At 42.1% G+C, this 13,266-nt stretch overlaps 1 protein-coding gene across 2 annotated transcripts; it reads right to left on the bottom strand.

Moving 5' to 3' along the window:
• Window positions 1–269: 269 nt before the first annotated feature.
• On the bottom strand, window positions 270–13,221 carry Cdc26 (cell division cycle 26). 2 transcript variants are annotated; one of them, XM_027400332.2, is made up of 4 exons: window positions 13,078–13,221; window positions 10,885–10,994; window positions 9,486–9,645; window positions 270–1,548 (listed from the first exon to the last, which is right to left on the bottom strand). In XM_027400332.2, exons 2-4 carry the CDS (start codon window positions 10,935–10,937, stop codon window positions 1,372–1,374), a joined length of 390 nt encoding a protein of 129 aa, XP_027256133.1. In that variant the 5' UTR covers window positions 10,938–10,994; window positions 13,078–13,221; the 3' UTR covers window positions 270–1,371. The 2 variants fall into 2 exon arrangements, with proteins under 2 accessions (XP_027256133.1, XP_027256134.1); XM_027400333.1 differs by lacking the exon at window positions 13,078–13,221 and having other exon boundaries at window positions 9,486–9,607.
• Window positions 13,222–13,266: the final 45 nt, after the last annotated feature.

The following is a 13,266-nucleotide window of genomic DNA, read 5'->3' as shown; positions in this document are numbered from 1 at the left end:
AAATCTCCTACCTACCAGTCCATGGTTGAGCTCTGGTTTCACTTCTGCAAACTCAGAAAGGTGTGCCCTGCATGTATCACTCAGCACTGTCTTACACAACCCTTTGCATGTCAGACATGTTAATACAAAAGACATGTCATGTAGGAGGCATGAAAACAACTGTGAGAACTACTGGAGAGTTGCAGTGGAGAAGAACTGATACAGGCAGAATCTTTTTCTATTTGCCCTTCTGTAAGGCCTTTGCAGGCTGCAATAATATGAGTCCCCTATCTACAGCATGTGTCTGGCTTTTATTGTTTTTTTAAGACAGTAAGGTAACAGGACTTAGGGATCATCAATAAAACAGGAATAAAGGTTTTATAAAAAAAGCTTGCAGAAAAAAAGGAAACTACACATCTCCCTCTATTTCTACCTTTCCATATACATCACTCACAAACTATCCAAAAGCCTGGGTAAAGATCAGCTACGCAGTCTCTTTGAAACTTGATTCAGATGTTCTGGCTTCCACAGCTGGTGGTTCTGTCCCTGGATTTTTATGGTAAAATGGGGCATGGTGCAAAAGTATCCAGAGTTCAGATGGGTTCCGGCTGCAAGAATTCTTAGACAAGTCCCAAGGGAAGAATAATTAAAGTGCCTCATGCTGTTAGAAATTCTCGGTGTTTCCCTCATTGTAAAAAGCCTTTCTGTAAATGGATTTGACTGACATTTTATTCATTAGAATCCAATCTCCATAAGGGTAGAAGTTTTGTCTTGGTTGGTTGGTTTTTTTGGTTTTGGTTTTGGTTTGGTTTGGTTTGGTTTTTAACATTTTGAGAGAAGATTTCACTCTGTAGCCTAGACTAGCCTCCAATTCATGAGACTCCTACCTCAGCCTTCCATGGGCTGGGTTACAGCTATGAGCACACTCATCTGGGATCTCTGTTGCTCGCAGGATGGTCAGCAGTCACCAAATACTGAATAAACAAGTGAAGGGAAAGTCCAGGGCATCAACTGCAAGTGTCCAGGTTTGGGGTCATTTTGTAAAGACAAGGACAATGACATCACCTTTGGTGGCAATTACCTCTCAGAGCTGGGGACTTCATTGCTACTACCTTTAGGGATGTCTCACATTCTTCCAAAAATATATTTATTTTTAAAAAACAAAAATCAGGTAAGCTTTCCACAGTCCAATTTTCCAGAAACAAGCCAGAATTTGGCTTCTATCTTATCAGAAAAGTTGAACAGCAGTAACTTCATGCAGACATTATTTCTCCCTGCAGGAGACAGAAAACATTCTGCTTGGTTGTACACACTTAATTCTCTAAATCTGTTCTGTATTTCTGCCATCATTTTATTCCATTCCAGAGGTCTGGCATGCTAGAGAATCCATCTCTAAAACTCAAAGTTTCCAAACTGAGATGTGCGGTTGTTGGGCTTAGGTTGGGGTTTATAACCAATTCGATCGTTAATCATTTGTTCCCGGCTCTTGGGGTCGCTGCTGAGCCCTGCGGCCCCTTCTCCATCACTGGTTCCTACACCTTCCACATCTTCCTTCTGCTTCTTACGGGTCTGAAAGTACATTAAAAAAAAATTAGGAAAAACATTCTTCCTATTAACAAATGTTTAGCTAGTATTTACCATGTGCTAGGTATTGGGTAAGGGGCAGAGTTAGAGCCTAATAAACAACAAATTGATATCCCAAGTTTAGAACAGATACAAGAAGGATATAGGCATGCAACCTTAGAAGATGTAACTCTATCTTCCAGGATATCACTGTCTAGAATGCAATGGGCAACGAGACTATTTATATATATATTATATATATAGTGAGTTCAGAGTTATAATGGGGAAGTCTACAATACCAAAGAGACACAAAGAAAAGGTGGTGAGGAATTTAGTGTACAATACAAAGGCCCAGCAGGAACCTGCAGTTGGACATAGTAGATATGGGGCAACAAAAGATGTTTCAAGAAACTAATTTTAATGAGAACAAGTGAAAAATGGCATGACTAGTAGTCACCAAAAACCCACAGCCTTGCTGGACATGATGGCGCATGCCTTTAATCCCTGCAGTATGGGAGACAGAGGCAAGTAAATCTCTGGAGTTTGAGTCCAGCCTGATCTAAAAAGTGAGTTCCAGGACAGCCAGGGTGGTTACACAAAGAAACCCTGTCTCAAAAGAAAAAAGAAAAAAATAAGCCTACAGCTTGACTGGTTCTACATAACTATGGTAACACAAGAAGAGATGATGCTACCTGGGGCAGGTCTCAGTTTGGGGGCTTCCTTCTGGCTTTTAAATTTTATAAATTAATTATTTGTTTATTGATGATGCTAGGATTGAACCCAAGGCCTCATGCATGGCAGACAAGCACTCTACCACCAAACTATATCCCAGCCTGTTTTGGTTTTGGTTTTGGTTTGAATTTTTTAGAAAATTTCCTCTTTATTCTTGGTACCACTACTCAACAAGCAATAAACCTAATGCAATGAAAAGAAAATCTACAACAGATAGATGACTTTGGTGTCAATCGAGCTGCACTACACTGCATCAACAGTTGCTACACTTGTGACTAGGGATCTCCTGAACAAGAAGGGTTTCCTACTTCTGCTGCAGAAACCTTCCTGATATGGATGTTACTCCCGCTGTGGCTGCTTTCCTAAAAAGTTTCTTTCAGGCATTGGCTGGACTGTCCTTAAGTAACCTGTAGCTTTCCTGACAACTCTTTCCTAAGAATGGAAGCCCTTCTCTGCTGTGTTTAGAATTCTGCTGCTGGACTGTTATAAGTTCAAAGCCGGCGGGACCTACATGGTGAAACAAGAATTATGCCACATTTCCACCACCACAAGTGACCATTTCCTTCACTAAAACTGCTTACTTACTTCATAGGTCTAGATTTGACTAATTTCCAAAGCCATGATAGTTCTCACCACCACTGTAATTCTTTATACCATTGCCGAATTCCCTTCATTATAGCCTACCATACATTCAATCACTACCATATCTACGCTAGGTTCCACAGCCTGAGCCTGTTTACAAATCTATAGAGCCACCACAGCCTGCTTCATAACAACCTGTGCTGTCACAGCCTCCATCACTGTAGCACTATCTTCTATCAAAGTTGCCACCATGACTAAAGCTACTTCAGCACTTCCAAACTTTTCTTCACAACCTAAAAAAGTCACCAGATCCACCCCTGCCCCTGGCCTCCTTGTTATCCAGTGGATACCCTCTTGTTCAAAAAGGGCCTTTTCCATGTCAAAATGATGCAATCAACAGTGTTATTTCTGAGTCAGCTGTATGATAATTGGCACAAGTTATAAGGACAAATCAACTCTATTCCACTGTTTTCACTACTTTCAATCTTGCTTCTGAATATTTTTTACTATCACCAACAAAAATCTTCACTATTGACGTACACAATGTATCTTCTCCACAAAGGGCTCTTTGGTTCCAGGGCTCTTTGCCTGTCAACCTTGCATGGATGAGCAAACGCTGATTTATCTGAACAATACCATGGTCCATGAACATTTTGTTTGGGGCTTTCTCAAGATCAGACAATTTGTGAGTAAGCCCCACTTTCCAAACATTCTCTTACACTCTCATTTGTATCTTCAATGCTCAGATCAATTAAAGTTCAACCAATCAAGACTTTGGTCCCTCTGATTCACAGTCCTTAATCTTCCTGTAGTGGCAGCAATGGCTGCAATCAGGCCGTAGGAGACCAGACTGACTTTACAGCCATTTGGAAACTGGACTAAGGACTTTCATAAAAGGAGTCCTGCTGTAAGTCACAAGTGAGTACAGATTCCCATAACTTTATAGTCCACTCCCGGATTATAAAGATGGCATTAGATGATTATAACTCTAAAAATGACAGATGCTCTATCTACAGTTTTTTACTGGGAGCACAGCTCAGCTGCTCTGATCACTGAAATTACGATGGTAATTCCACTACCTACTGGTGACCTGTGACTCCTCAAATCCCAGCATCAATGAATTACAGTCAATCAAATAAGGCTGGGTTGAGAATCCCTTCTCCAAAATGCTTGGGACCCAAAGTATTTGAGGTTGATTTTTTTTTCAGATTTTGGAAAAATTATGCATTGGCTATAGAGATCAAGCATCCCTAAGCTAAAAATCCAAAATCTAAAATGCCCCAATATGAAATTTCCTGTAGTTACCTTTCACATAGCAATATAAGGAACTTGGACAGTAAGATGGCTGCACAAACCTGACAATCTGAGTTCAATCCCCAGAACCCATTACTTGTTTTTTTTTAATAAATAATAAAACTGGATGTGGTGGTGGGTAGTTGTGATCCCAGCACTCCTAAGACCAAATTAGGAGGCAGAGACAGCCTAGAAACTCATGGGCAAGCTAGCCCAAAGTACACAACAGAAGCAAGAAGAGACCCTGTTCAACACAGTGGAAAGAGAGAACCAACTCCAAAAGGTTGTCCTCTGACCTCTACGTATGCATTGTGGAAGACAAACACCCTCACTTAACCACATCATATAAACAATAATAATAAATAAAATTGTGTATGTGCTTGTTTGTGTATTGAACTTCCTGTTACTCTCTAGTCAACACTACAAAGAACTACACTGAGCCAGGCAGTGCAGCACACCTTTAATCCCAGCACTGGTGGGGAGGGCGGGACACGGACAGGACATGGGGACAGGACGAGGACGAGGTGGGGACGGGACACAAACGGACCCAATGGGACGCACACAAGACACGACAGCACAGTAGAAAACAGTGGCTTTTCCTCTTTCCCTCTTCCTCTGGTTCAAATAAATAGCCCAGGCTGTCCCAACTTCCCCTACCTCTGCCTCTCAAGAATTAACATTGTAATTGTGCACTTCTTATTTGCTCTGATTTTTTTTTTTTCCCCAATTTTTCAAGACAGGGTTTGTGTAGCCCTGGCTGACCTAAAACTCACTCTGTTGACTAGGCTGGCCATGAATTTACAAAGACCCCCTGCCTCTGCCTTCTGAGTGCTCGGATTAAAGGTTTGTGTCGTCATATCTAGCTCTGGTCTTTTTAAAGAAAATCTTTATGTCATGTAAAACAATCTTACTTCTAATTCAAATAAAAAAAATCTGCAAAAAAAAATATCCTCACCATGTGTGTGCTGTGTCCATGGAGGCCAGAAGAAGGCCTCAGAACTCTTGGAACTGGAGCTACAGATAGTTTTGACCTGCCAGGTGGGTGCTGGGAACTGAACCTGGGTCGTTTGCAAGAGCAGCAAGTGTTCTTTCCTAAGTGAGTCATCTTTCCATCTCTACTCCTTGGTATTTAAATTTTTTTACTAAAGGTATTTACACCTCTGGAATAGCCTGTAGTTGTTCATAACATGAAACTTTTAAAATGATTTCATTCCAGTTGAGTATTTTCAGAGATTCCTTTGCTTCTTAGAAATAGTTTTCATAAAGATATTTGGGGGTGAACTTTTTTTAATTTTATTTACATTTTATTTTTTTCTATTTTTTATTTAAATTAGAAACAAGATTGTTTTACATGTCAATCCCAGTTCCCTCTCCCTCCCCTCCTCCCCTGCCCCCACTAACACCCTACCTATCCCATACCCTTTCTGTTTCCTTCCTTCCATCTTCCTTTTTTTTTTTGTTTTTTTTTTGTTTTTTTCGATAGCTTTGGAGCCTGTCCTGGAACTCGCTCAGTGCAGGCTGGCCTCGAATTCACAGAGATTCACCTGCCTCTGCCTTCTGAGTGCTGGGATTAAAGGCATGCCCCACCACCACCTGGCTTCCATTATGAATTCTTAAAAAGCAAAAAAGAATTGGACTGCCGGCAGGGCATTGGTGGCACACGCCTTTAATCCCAGCACTTGGGAGGCAGAGGCAGGCGGATCTCTGTGAGTTCGAGGCCAGCCTGGTCTCCAGAGCGAGTGCCAGGATAGGCTCCAAAGCTACACAGAGAAAGCCTGTCTCGAAAAACCAAAAAAAAAAAAAAGAATTGGACTGCCAAGACAGCTCTGTGAGTAAAAGTACTTGCTTGCCAAGCCTGAGTCTGAATTAAATCCCAGGAATAAACATGGTGAAAAAAGGGAAATAACTTCTGCACATAGTGCTCCAGCTGCCACATGTCCATGGCATGAGGACACACACACACACACACACACACACACACACACACACACACACACACACACGCACACACACGCACACACACGCACACACACACACATACAAACATGCACGCACTGTAGAATACTCCCTCTTACACTGTAAAGATTTGGCACTCGTTTGATTTAATAACATCCTGATTGACTAGTAGCCAGGCAAAAAGTGTAGGTGGGACAGCCAAACAGAATGCTGTGAGGAAAAAGGGTCAGCCAGCCCCCAAGGAAGCAGGACACATAGAAAATGAGGTAATAAGCCATGAGCCATATGGCAAAGCATAAATAAGAAATATGAGTTAATTTAAATGTAAATTAGGTAGTAACAAGCCTGAGCTACCGGACAAGATTTATTATTAATATTAAGCCTTTGTGTTAGTTATTTGAGAACAGGTAGGCAGGACAGAAACTTCCACCAACACACACACACACAGAGACAGAGAGAGAGAGAAAGAGAGAGAGAGAGAGAGAGAGAGAGCAAAAAAACTGATGTTACTTTATGAGCATTACAGTTGCTGGAATGAAGGGCAAGAGAAACCTAAGTTGTCAGTCTTCATATGAATAATGTAAAGCCAATTGCATGCTGGGTACATGCAAGATGTAATGTCCCCTGCCATGTAAATAAAGTACCTCCTAGAACAGCAAATGAAAATGGGCTTGTAGGGAACCCTTGTCTGGTCTGTGAAGAGTCCAGAGTTTAATATACTAATCCTTGCCTTCAAGGAGCTTCTGGCCCAGCTGAAGGAAACAGACCAACAGAGTTAAAACTGAGAGTGGTGGCACCTGGCAAGCGGTCAACATGGGGTGGTGGGTGAACTTAATCCAGCTGGGGGCTGGCCAGGACCAAGTCAAGATAAGGAGGGATTGGCCTGATGAAGGGATAAGGCACATTAAGCAAAGGGCACAGAGTGCACAGCACTGAGATTAAAAGATACCTTGGCAGATAAAGTGGAGAGATGAGCAAGGACCAGATCATAAAGGACCTCATGTACCATACTCAGGTGTAGCCAGAAGTTTTTGTTGTGCCTGTTCCCACCACCTTTCAGCCCCAAATAAACACACTGCCACTTACATGAATTATAAACTGTTTGGCTGATGGCTCAGACTTGTTATTGGCTAGCTCTCTGGTTCTTTTGTTTTGTTTTGTTTGTTTGCTTTGTTTTTCAAGACAGGGTTTCTCTGTGTAGCTTTGGAGGGCTAGCTCTCTTTTAATTATTAACTCTTATCTATTAAACTATGAATTGCCACGAGGCTGTGGCTTACCCATAATCCAGCATGTTACTCCTTCAGTCACTACATGGCACCTCTCTCTCTCTCTCTCTCTCTCTCTCTCTCTTTTCCTCTCTCTGCTTCTTTCCACCTTCCTCTCCTCAGAATTATCCTTGTCTCACATCCCCACCTATACTTCCTGCCTAGCTACTGGCCAATCAGTGTTTTATTCATCAACCAATCAGAGAAACATATATACTGAACATTCCCCTATCCCTTAGGAATTTGGACTTCATCCTGAAGTCATGGAATAATTTATTCTTATTAATGGATATCTAATATTGTATGGCAAAGTCACATTTAGAAATATATACAGCTGTCAAGTGTGGTATTATATGCCTTTAACCCCACTACACAGGAGACAGAGGCAAATGTTCAAGTTCAAGGCCAGCCTGGTCTACATAATGGTTTCCAAGCCAGCCAGGGCTACACAGTCAGATCCTGTCTCGACAAAAACAAAAACAAAATAAAAAATATAAGCAGTACTCCACTGCAGGTTAGATTCCAGAAATTCAGTGGTAAAGAAAATGGATATGATTTCTTTAATCATAGTTCCTAATGTGAAAGATTTTACAATAAACAACCAAATTATTGCAAGGATCGGGTGAGTGTTCAGTAGGAACACTTTGTTTAACATGCACAAGGACCTAGGTAATCTCCAGCAATGAGGGGAGAAATAATGGTAACTCCAAGTTATAACAAATGCTAATGGCTGTGATGTTGCTCATTTTGTAAAGTGTATGCCTACCATGCACAAACCTGAGACTAAATAGGCCACAGACCTATGGGGAAACATAATACCATTCTGCTAAAGGAAAACAGAAATAAAATGATTCCTAATGACATACTGTTATACCCACAGATCAGTGTCTTCCTCAGCCCCATCAGGGAAGCTTGTTCTTGCACTAGATGGGAATCAGCACAGAGACCCACAACTGGACAATGTGAGAGAGAGGAAGACTTTGCAGCACTCAGTCCTAAATGGAATGTCTTCCTCAAACCCTTCCCCTCAAGGCTCAGGGATCTATATGGAAGAGGAGGCAGAAAGACTGGTAAGAGCCAGAGTGAAGAAGGACGACTCCATGGAAACAGCATCATCCAGACACAACAGAACTGATGCACATATACACTCACAGAGACTGTGGCAACACGCACAAGACCTGCACAGGTTCAAGCCAGACAGGGTCTCAGCACTGAGGGAGTAGACAGACACAGGGTCCCACCCCTAACCAAGAAGCCATCTGCAAGTGACACTCCTGCCAAAGTGAAAATCCGTTTTCTCCAATGTCTCCAGTATCACTAGATATATCAGCCACACTCCTGAGCAGACTCCATGCCCGGGAGTACTTACTTGGCCAACACAAAATGAACTCAATGGTATTTTTGTGGACTATTTGTTTCTTATTTGGGGGATTTGTTTTATTGAGAGAGAGAGAGAGAGAACATAAAGTTAAGTAAGAAAGGAGGTAGAAAGGACACAGGAGGAATTGGGGCTGGGGAAAAAATGATCAAAATATATGAAAGAGGTTAATAAATAAAATAGTAATGTTAAAAAAAAAATACTGGCCGGGCGGTGGTGGGACTAACATGTCGTTAGTCCCAGTACTCAGGAGGGAGAGGCAGCCAGATCTCAGTGAGTTCAAGGCCAGCCTGGTCTACAGAGTGAGTTCCATAACTGGCTCCATAGCTACTGAGAAACCCTGTCACAAAAAAAAAAAAAAAAAAAAAAAAAAAAAACTGTAAAAGGATCATTTTCACCAGGTGTTGGTGGCACACGCCTTTAATCCAAGCACTCAGGAGGCAGGTGGATCTCTGTGAGTTCAAGGCCAGCCTGGTCTACAGAGTGAGTTCCAGGACAGCCTCCAAAACAATACAGAGAAACCCTGTCTCAAAAAAACAAACAAACAAAAAAGGATCATTTTCTGTTGTTTCAGGCCACCAAGTTCTTTGCTATGATAATAACAGGAAATTAATTTTTGTTTTGAGATGCCTGTAAAGCACCCAAATAGATTTCAAATAAGCTGCTGGTAGAGTCTGAGGTCCCAAAGGTAATTACTGTCTGAAATATCCCCTAAGAATCCAAAAATGAATTCTTACCTCCAAGTCCTTTCGAATGCTCTCAAACTCTTCAATGTCATCGAGCTTGAGCTCCAGGCGAGTTGGTTTTCGTCTCAGCATATTGAAATCCACAGTAGGAGTCAGACCCAGGGAGCTATGGTCTATCAAAAACGGTGAGAGGAAAAACTTCGGGTGCAAGCTATAAACAGATAAATTCATAAACACAAACAATAAAATAAATGGGACATTAACTCTTTTAGCTTTCATGCAGACTTCAAAATCTTTAAGCATCTTTATTGCTGGGGGCTAAAGACATGGTTCTTTGGTTAAGAGCATATATTGCTCTTGCAGAAGACACAAGTTCAATTCCCAGCTTATAATTGCCTTTAATTCCAGCTTCAGATGCCTATGCCCTCCTTGGATACCTGAAAGCATGTGCACATACCTACATACATAGACTTAAAAATAAAATCTTTAAAAACAAAACTCAGCAAAGTACTAGTAAAGAGTCTAATCAGCAATCTATCTTTCTTTCCTTTCTGTCTTTCTTTTTTTCTCTCTTTCTTTCTAACACTTTTTAAGATGCTTTATTCAAACCTAGGGGACACTACAGATACAGTAGCACAGAACCTATTCTCTGTCCAGAGTTTTAGGTCAGAAACCAAGCTTGGGTCCCCAGACTCAGGTCTCAAGACCCTTCCAGCTGTGAGCTCCCAAGCATGACCCCCAACAATCACCCTAATCTTGTGTTCCAATTACCTCCAAAGAAATACACTAGCAAAAAAAAAAAAAAAGAAGAAAAAAAAAACAGGCAAGAGTCAAAGGAAGAAAGTTGGGGAGATAATTGAGCAAGTAAGAGCACTTCTTGCCCAAGCATGTGGACCTGCGTTCAAAGCCCGACACCCACATAAAAAGCATAGCCAGACAATGGTGGCACACCCCTTTCATCCCATCACTTGTGAGACAGAGACAGGCAAATCTCTTAGTTTAAGGCTAGCCTGGTCTACACAGCATGTTCCAAAACAGCCAAGGCTACACAAAAACCCTGTCTCAAGAAAAAAAAAAAAAAAAAAGTTGGGCATGATCTCATAGGGGCCTATGATCTGAGCTATGGAGGTACGGAAGATTGCTGGGGTTTGCTGATGATCAGCCTGGCTCTGGATTCAGTGTGAGATCCTGTCTCAAGGAATAAGGAAGAATGGGACAGAGCAGGACACCCAGCAAACATCCTCAGGCCTCAAAGTATATACACCACACTCACAGTCACATACACACAAAGGAAAGGGGGAAATGGCTAACTATCTCATCTTTAATTAAGCATAGTTAGGGAAAGTGGACAAGCCATACATTCAATCTGCTTTCTATAAACATCACCAGAGATTGTGACCATACCTGGATGTTAAAACCATGGCTTAAATCTCATGAAAGCCAAACTTACCAATTCACAGGAGTGTCCACACGATCTAATGAGGTCCTAAATGGGTAAATCATGCATTAATTAGATGCTTTCTGTGCTGACCTAGAGATGTTTAAAGTCACTGTTGTAACCTGTGAAGAAAACAGACAAGACCAGAGACTATGATAATGTAGTATAAAATCGGAACTCTGAGCCCTGCATGAACGCTCAGCCCAGGCTAGGCTGCAGAGGAGTAGCTAGGGATGTCAATTCTCCATGGGAAAAGGTGTGTTTGTGAATTTGAAGGGTAGACAGAGACCAATAAGGCCACAGAAGTTCAAATCATTTTATACATATGGCAAATGAATGCTTGTGTTACCAAAGCCCATGTTTGTTTCAGAACAAAAACTAAGTGGAGCTAAGTACCCGTGGAAGGTATCATCTTTATGTCCTCCACAGTACCCATAATAAGCAGACAACAAGTTTTGGGATATACTAAGCTATCCAAATAGAAAAACTGAAACTAACTTTTTCTGAGTCCTAGACTCTGCTATTATTTTTTTTTCTCTTTAAAAACTTTAAAAACGTTTGCTTTTTGAAAAAAAATATAATTAATTTTTATTGGGTGTTGGTGGGAGCACACAGCTCCCTGAATAGAGGTCAGAGGACAACCTTTGGGAGTCAGTTTTCTCTTTCTACCATCAGGCTTGGCACAGGCTCCTTTTTTTTTGAGACAGGGTTTCTCTGTGGCTTTGGAGGCTGCCCTGGAACTAGCTCTTGTAGACCAAGCTGGTCTTGAACTCATAGAGGTCCACCTGCCTCTGCCTCCGGATAGCTGTGATTAAAGGCGAGAACTGGGATTAAAGACATGCGCCACCACCTCCAGGCTATCATGTTCTGTATGTAACTTTTATCGGAGGCTCATATTGTTAACTAAACTGTTTACCTCAATTTTTAAAGAACGGAATAGGTTTTAAAACTTCACAAGGCGAGGGGCGGTGATGGGCACGCCTTTAATCCCAGCTCTCGGGAGGCAGAGGCAGGCAGATCTCTGTGAGTTAGAGACCAGCCTGGTCTATAAGAGCTAGTTCCAGGACAGCCTCCAAAGCCACGGAAAATCCTTGTCTCAACCCCCACCTCACCCCCAAAAAAAGTTAAATGATAACAATCTAAGTGAAAGTTCTGCTATAGTGTGCATACAAATAAATTACTGTCGTATGGGACAAAAAACTATGATGTATACAAATGAAGAAACATTTATCTTTTTCTCAGGAGGCTTAGCACAACCAGGGGTTGATATAATCAATACAAAACACTGGCCCATGACATTTCAAATTATTTTATTCTAAATCAGCTACCACCTTCTACCAGATCCCTAAGTAAAGAAATGGAAGAGGAATCCAGCTCCAAAGAAAAAGGAAGAAATAATTAGAAGAAAAGTTTTCTACTTGTGTACACACTGAAAGCCTCAACACTAGAGGGCGATATTGAGTGCGGGTTAAAAGAACTGCTCTCCACCCGCTACTTTAGTAATCCTACTACACTATGGCTCCAGAACGACGGGTTAGCTTCATTTCTCACAATTATTTATTTTATGTACTCTGTTGTCTCGTGACTTGAATGACTAAAATAGAATATGCTCCTTGCGCATAATTTAGCATTTAGTAAGCAAAGCATTCGAAGAGAAAGTGTCCCTATGATTGCATTTGTTTGGGGAAGAGGCTTAAGAGTGGGAGTGAGTCTGTCCAGTTCAGCAAACACGAATATTTTGGCAATCCCCACAATCTTCATGTAAGGATAAAAAGAAAACCTTATCTCCGATGGCCTAGCATCAGTGGAGCGAGAGCTGCTGGTATGCACTCTCCCTGGCGCCTCCCTGGCCCCTTTATCTCAAAGACCACATACAAAGAATACGGTTGTAGACAAGTAACCCAACAACAAAGTAGGCCGCAGCTCCCCCGCCACGTCTTTATTTTAGTCCTAGAAGACTCTTCGAGTTTAATGTCTTCTTGAAGCCCAAAGTCACTGCGAAGCCACGCAGTTACGAGGGGCCCCCGGGAAGACTTCCGTGCCGACGTGGACAACAGTCCGCTTTCCCAGCTCCTAAGCTGCACTAGTCTAGGGAGAGATTTCCATGGCAACACAGCCCTCGGCTGCGAGATGACGGAAGGTCTCCCGAAGGAGAGCAGAGACCCTCGGTTCGCTCATGATTACAGTCGAGATCCACGAACCTACCTCTTTTCAGGCCTCTGCAGCTTCCCAGAACCTCAACTCCCACCATGAAGCCATTGCTGTCCTGCCCGAACTACACTTCCCAGGCTGCTCTGAGCCTCTCTTCCCACACGCCTCTTCTCCCGCGAGCTTGTGGAGACGCTCTATGAGGCCACGCCCCTCGACGCCAGCCGACGTTGGGCAACTACGACG

Source organism: Cricetulus griseus, chromosome 2 (assembly GCF_003668045.3).
Source record: "Cricetulus griseus strain 17A/GY chromosome 2, alternate assembly CriGri-PICRH-1.0, whole genome shotgun sequence".
NCBI lineage: Eukaryota > Metazoa > Chordata > Mammalia > Rodentia > Cricetidae > Cricetulus > Cricetulus griseus.
Note: the sequence above shows the minus strand (reverse complement) of the source record. Positions and strands in the feature narration are given on the sequence as shown.

Bases quoted from the DNA above. Each gene is read 5' to 3' on its own strand.
- Cdc26 (XM_027400332.2), bottom strand. From the start codon at position 10,937: ATGATTTACCCATTTAGGACCTCATTAGATCGTGTGGACACTCCTGTG. The intron at 9,646-10,884 runs GTAAGTTTGGCT...ATCTGTTTATAG, and splicing joins GTGGACACTCCTGTGAATTG to CTTGCACCCGAAGTTTTTCC. The intron at 1,549-9,485 runs GTAAGAATTCAT...ATGTACTTTCAG, and splicing joins GCATTCGAAAGGACTTGGAG to ACCCGTAAGAAGCAGAAGGA.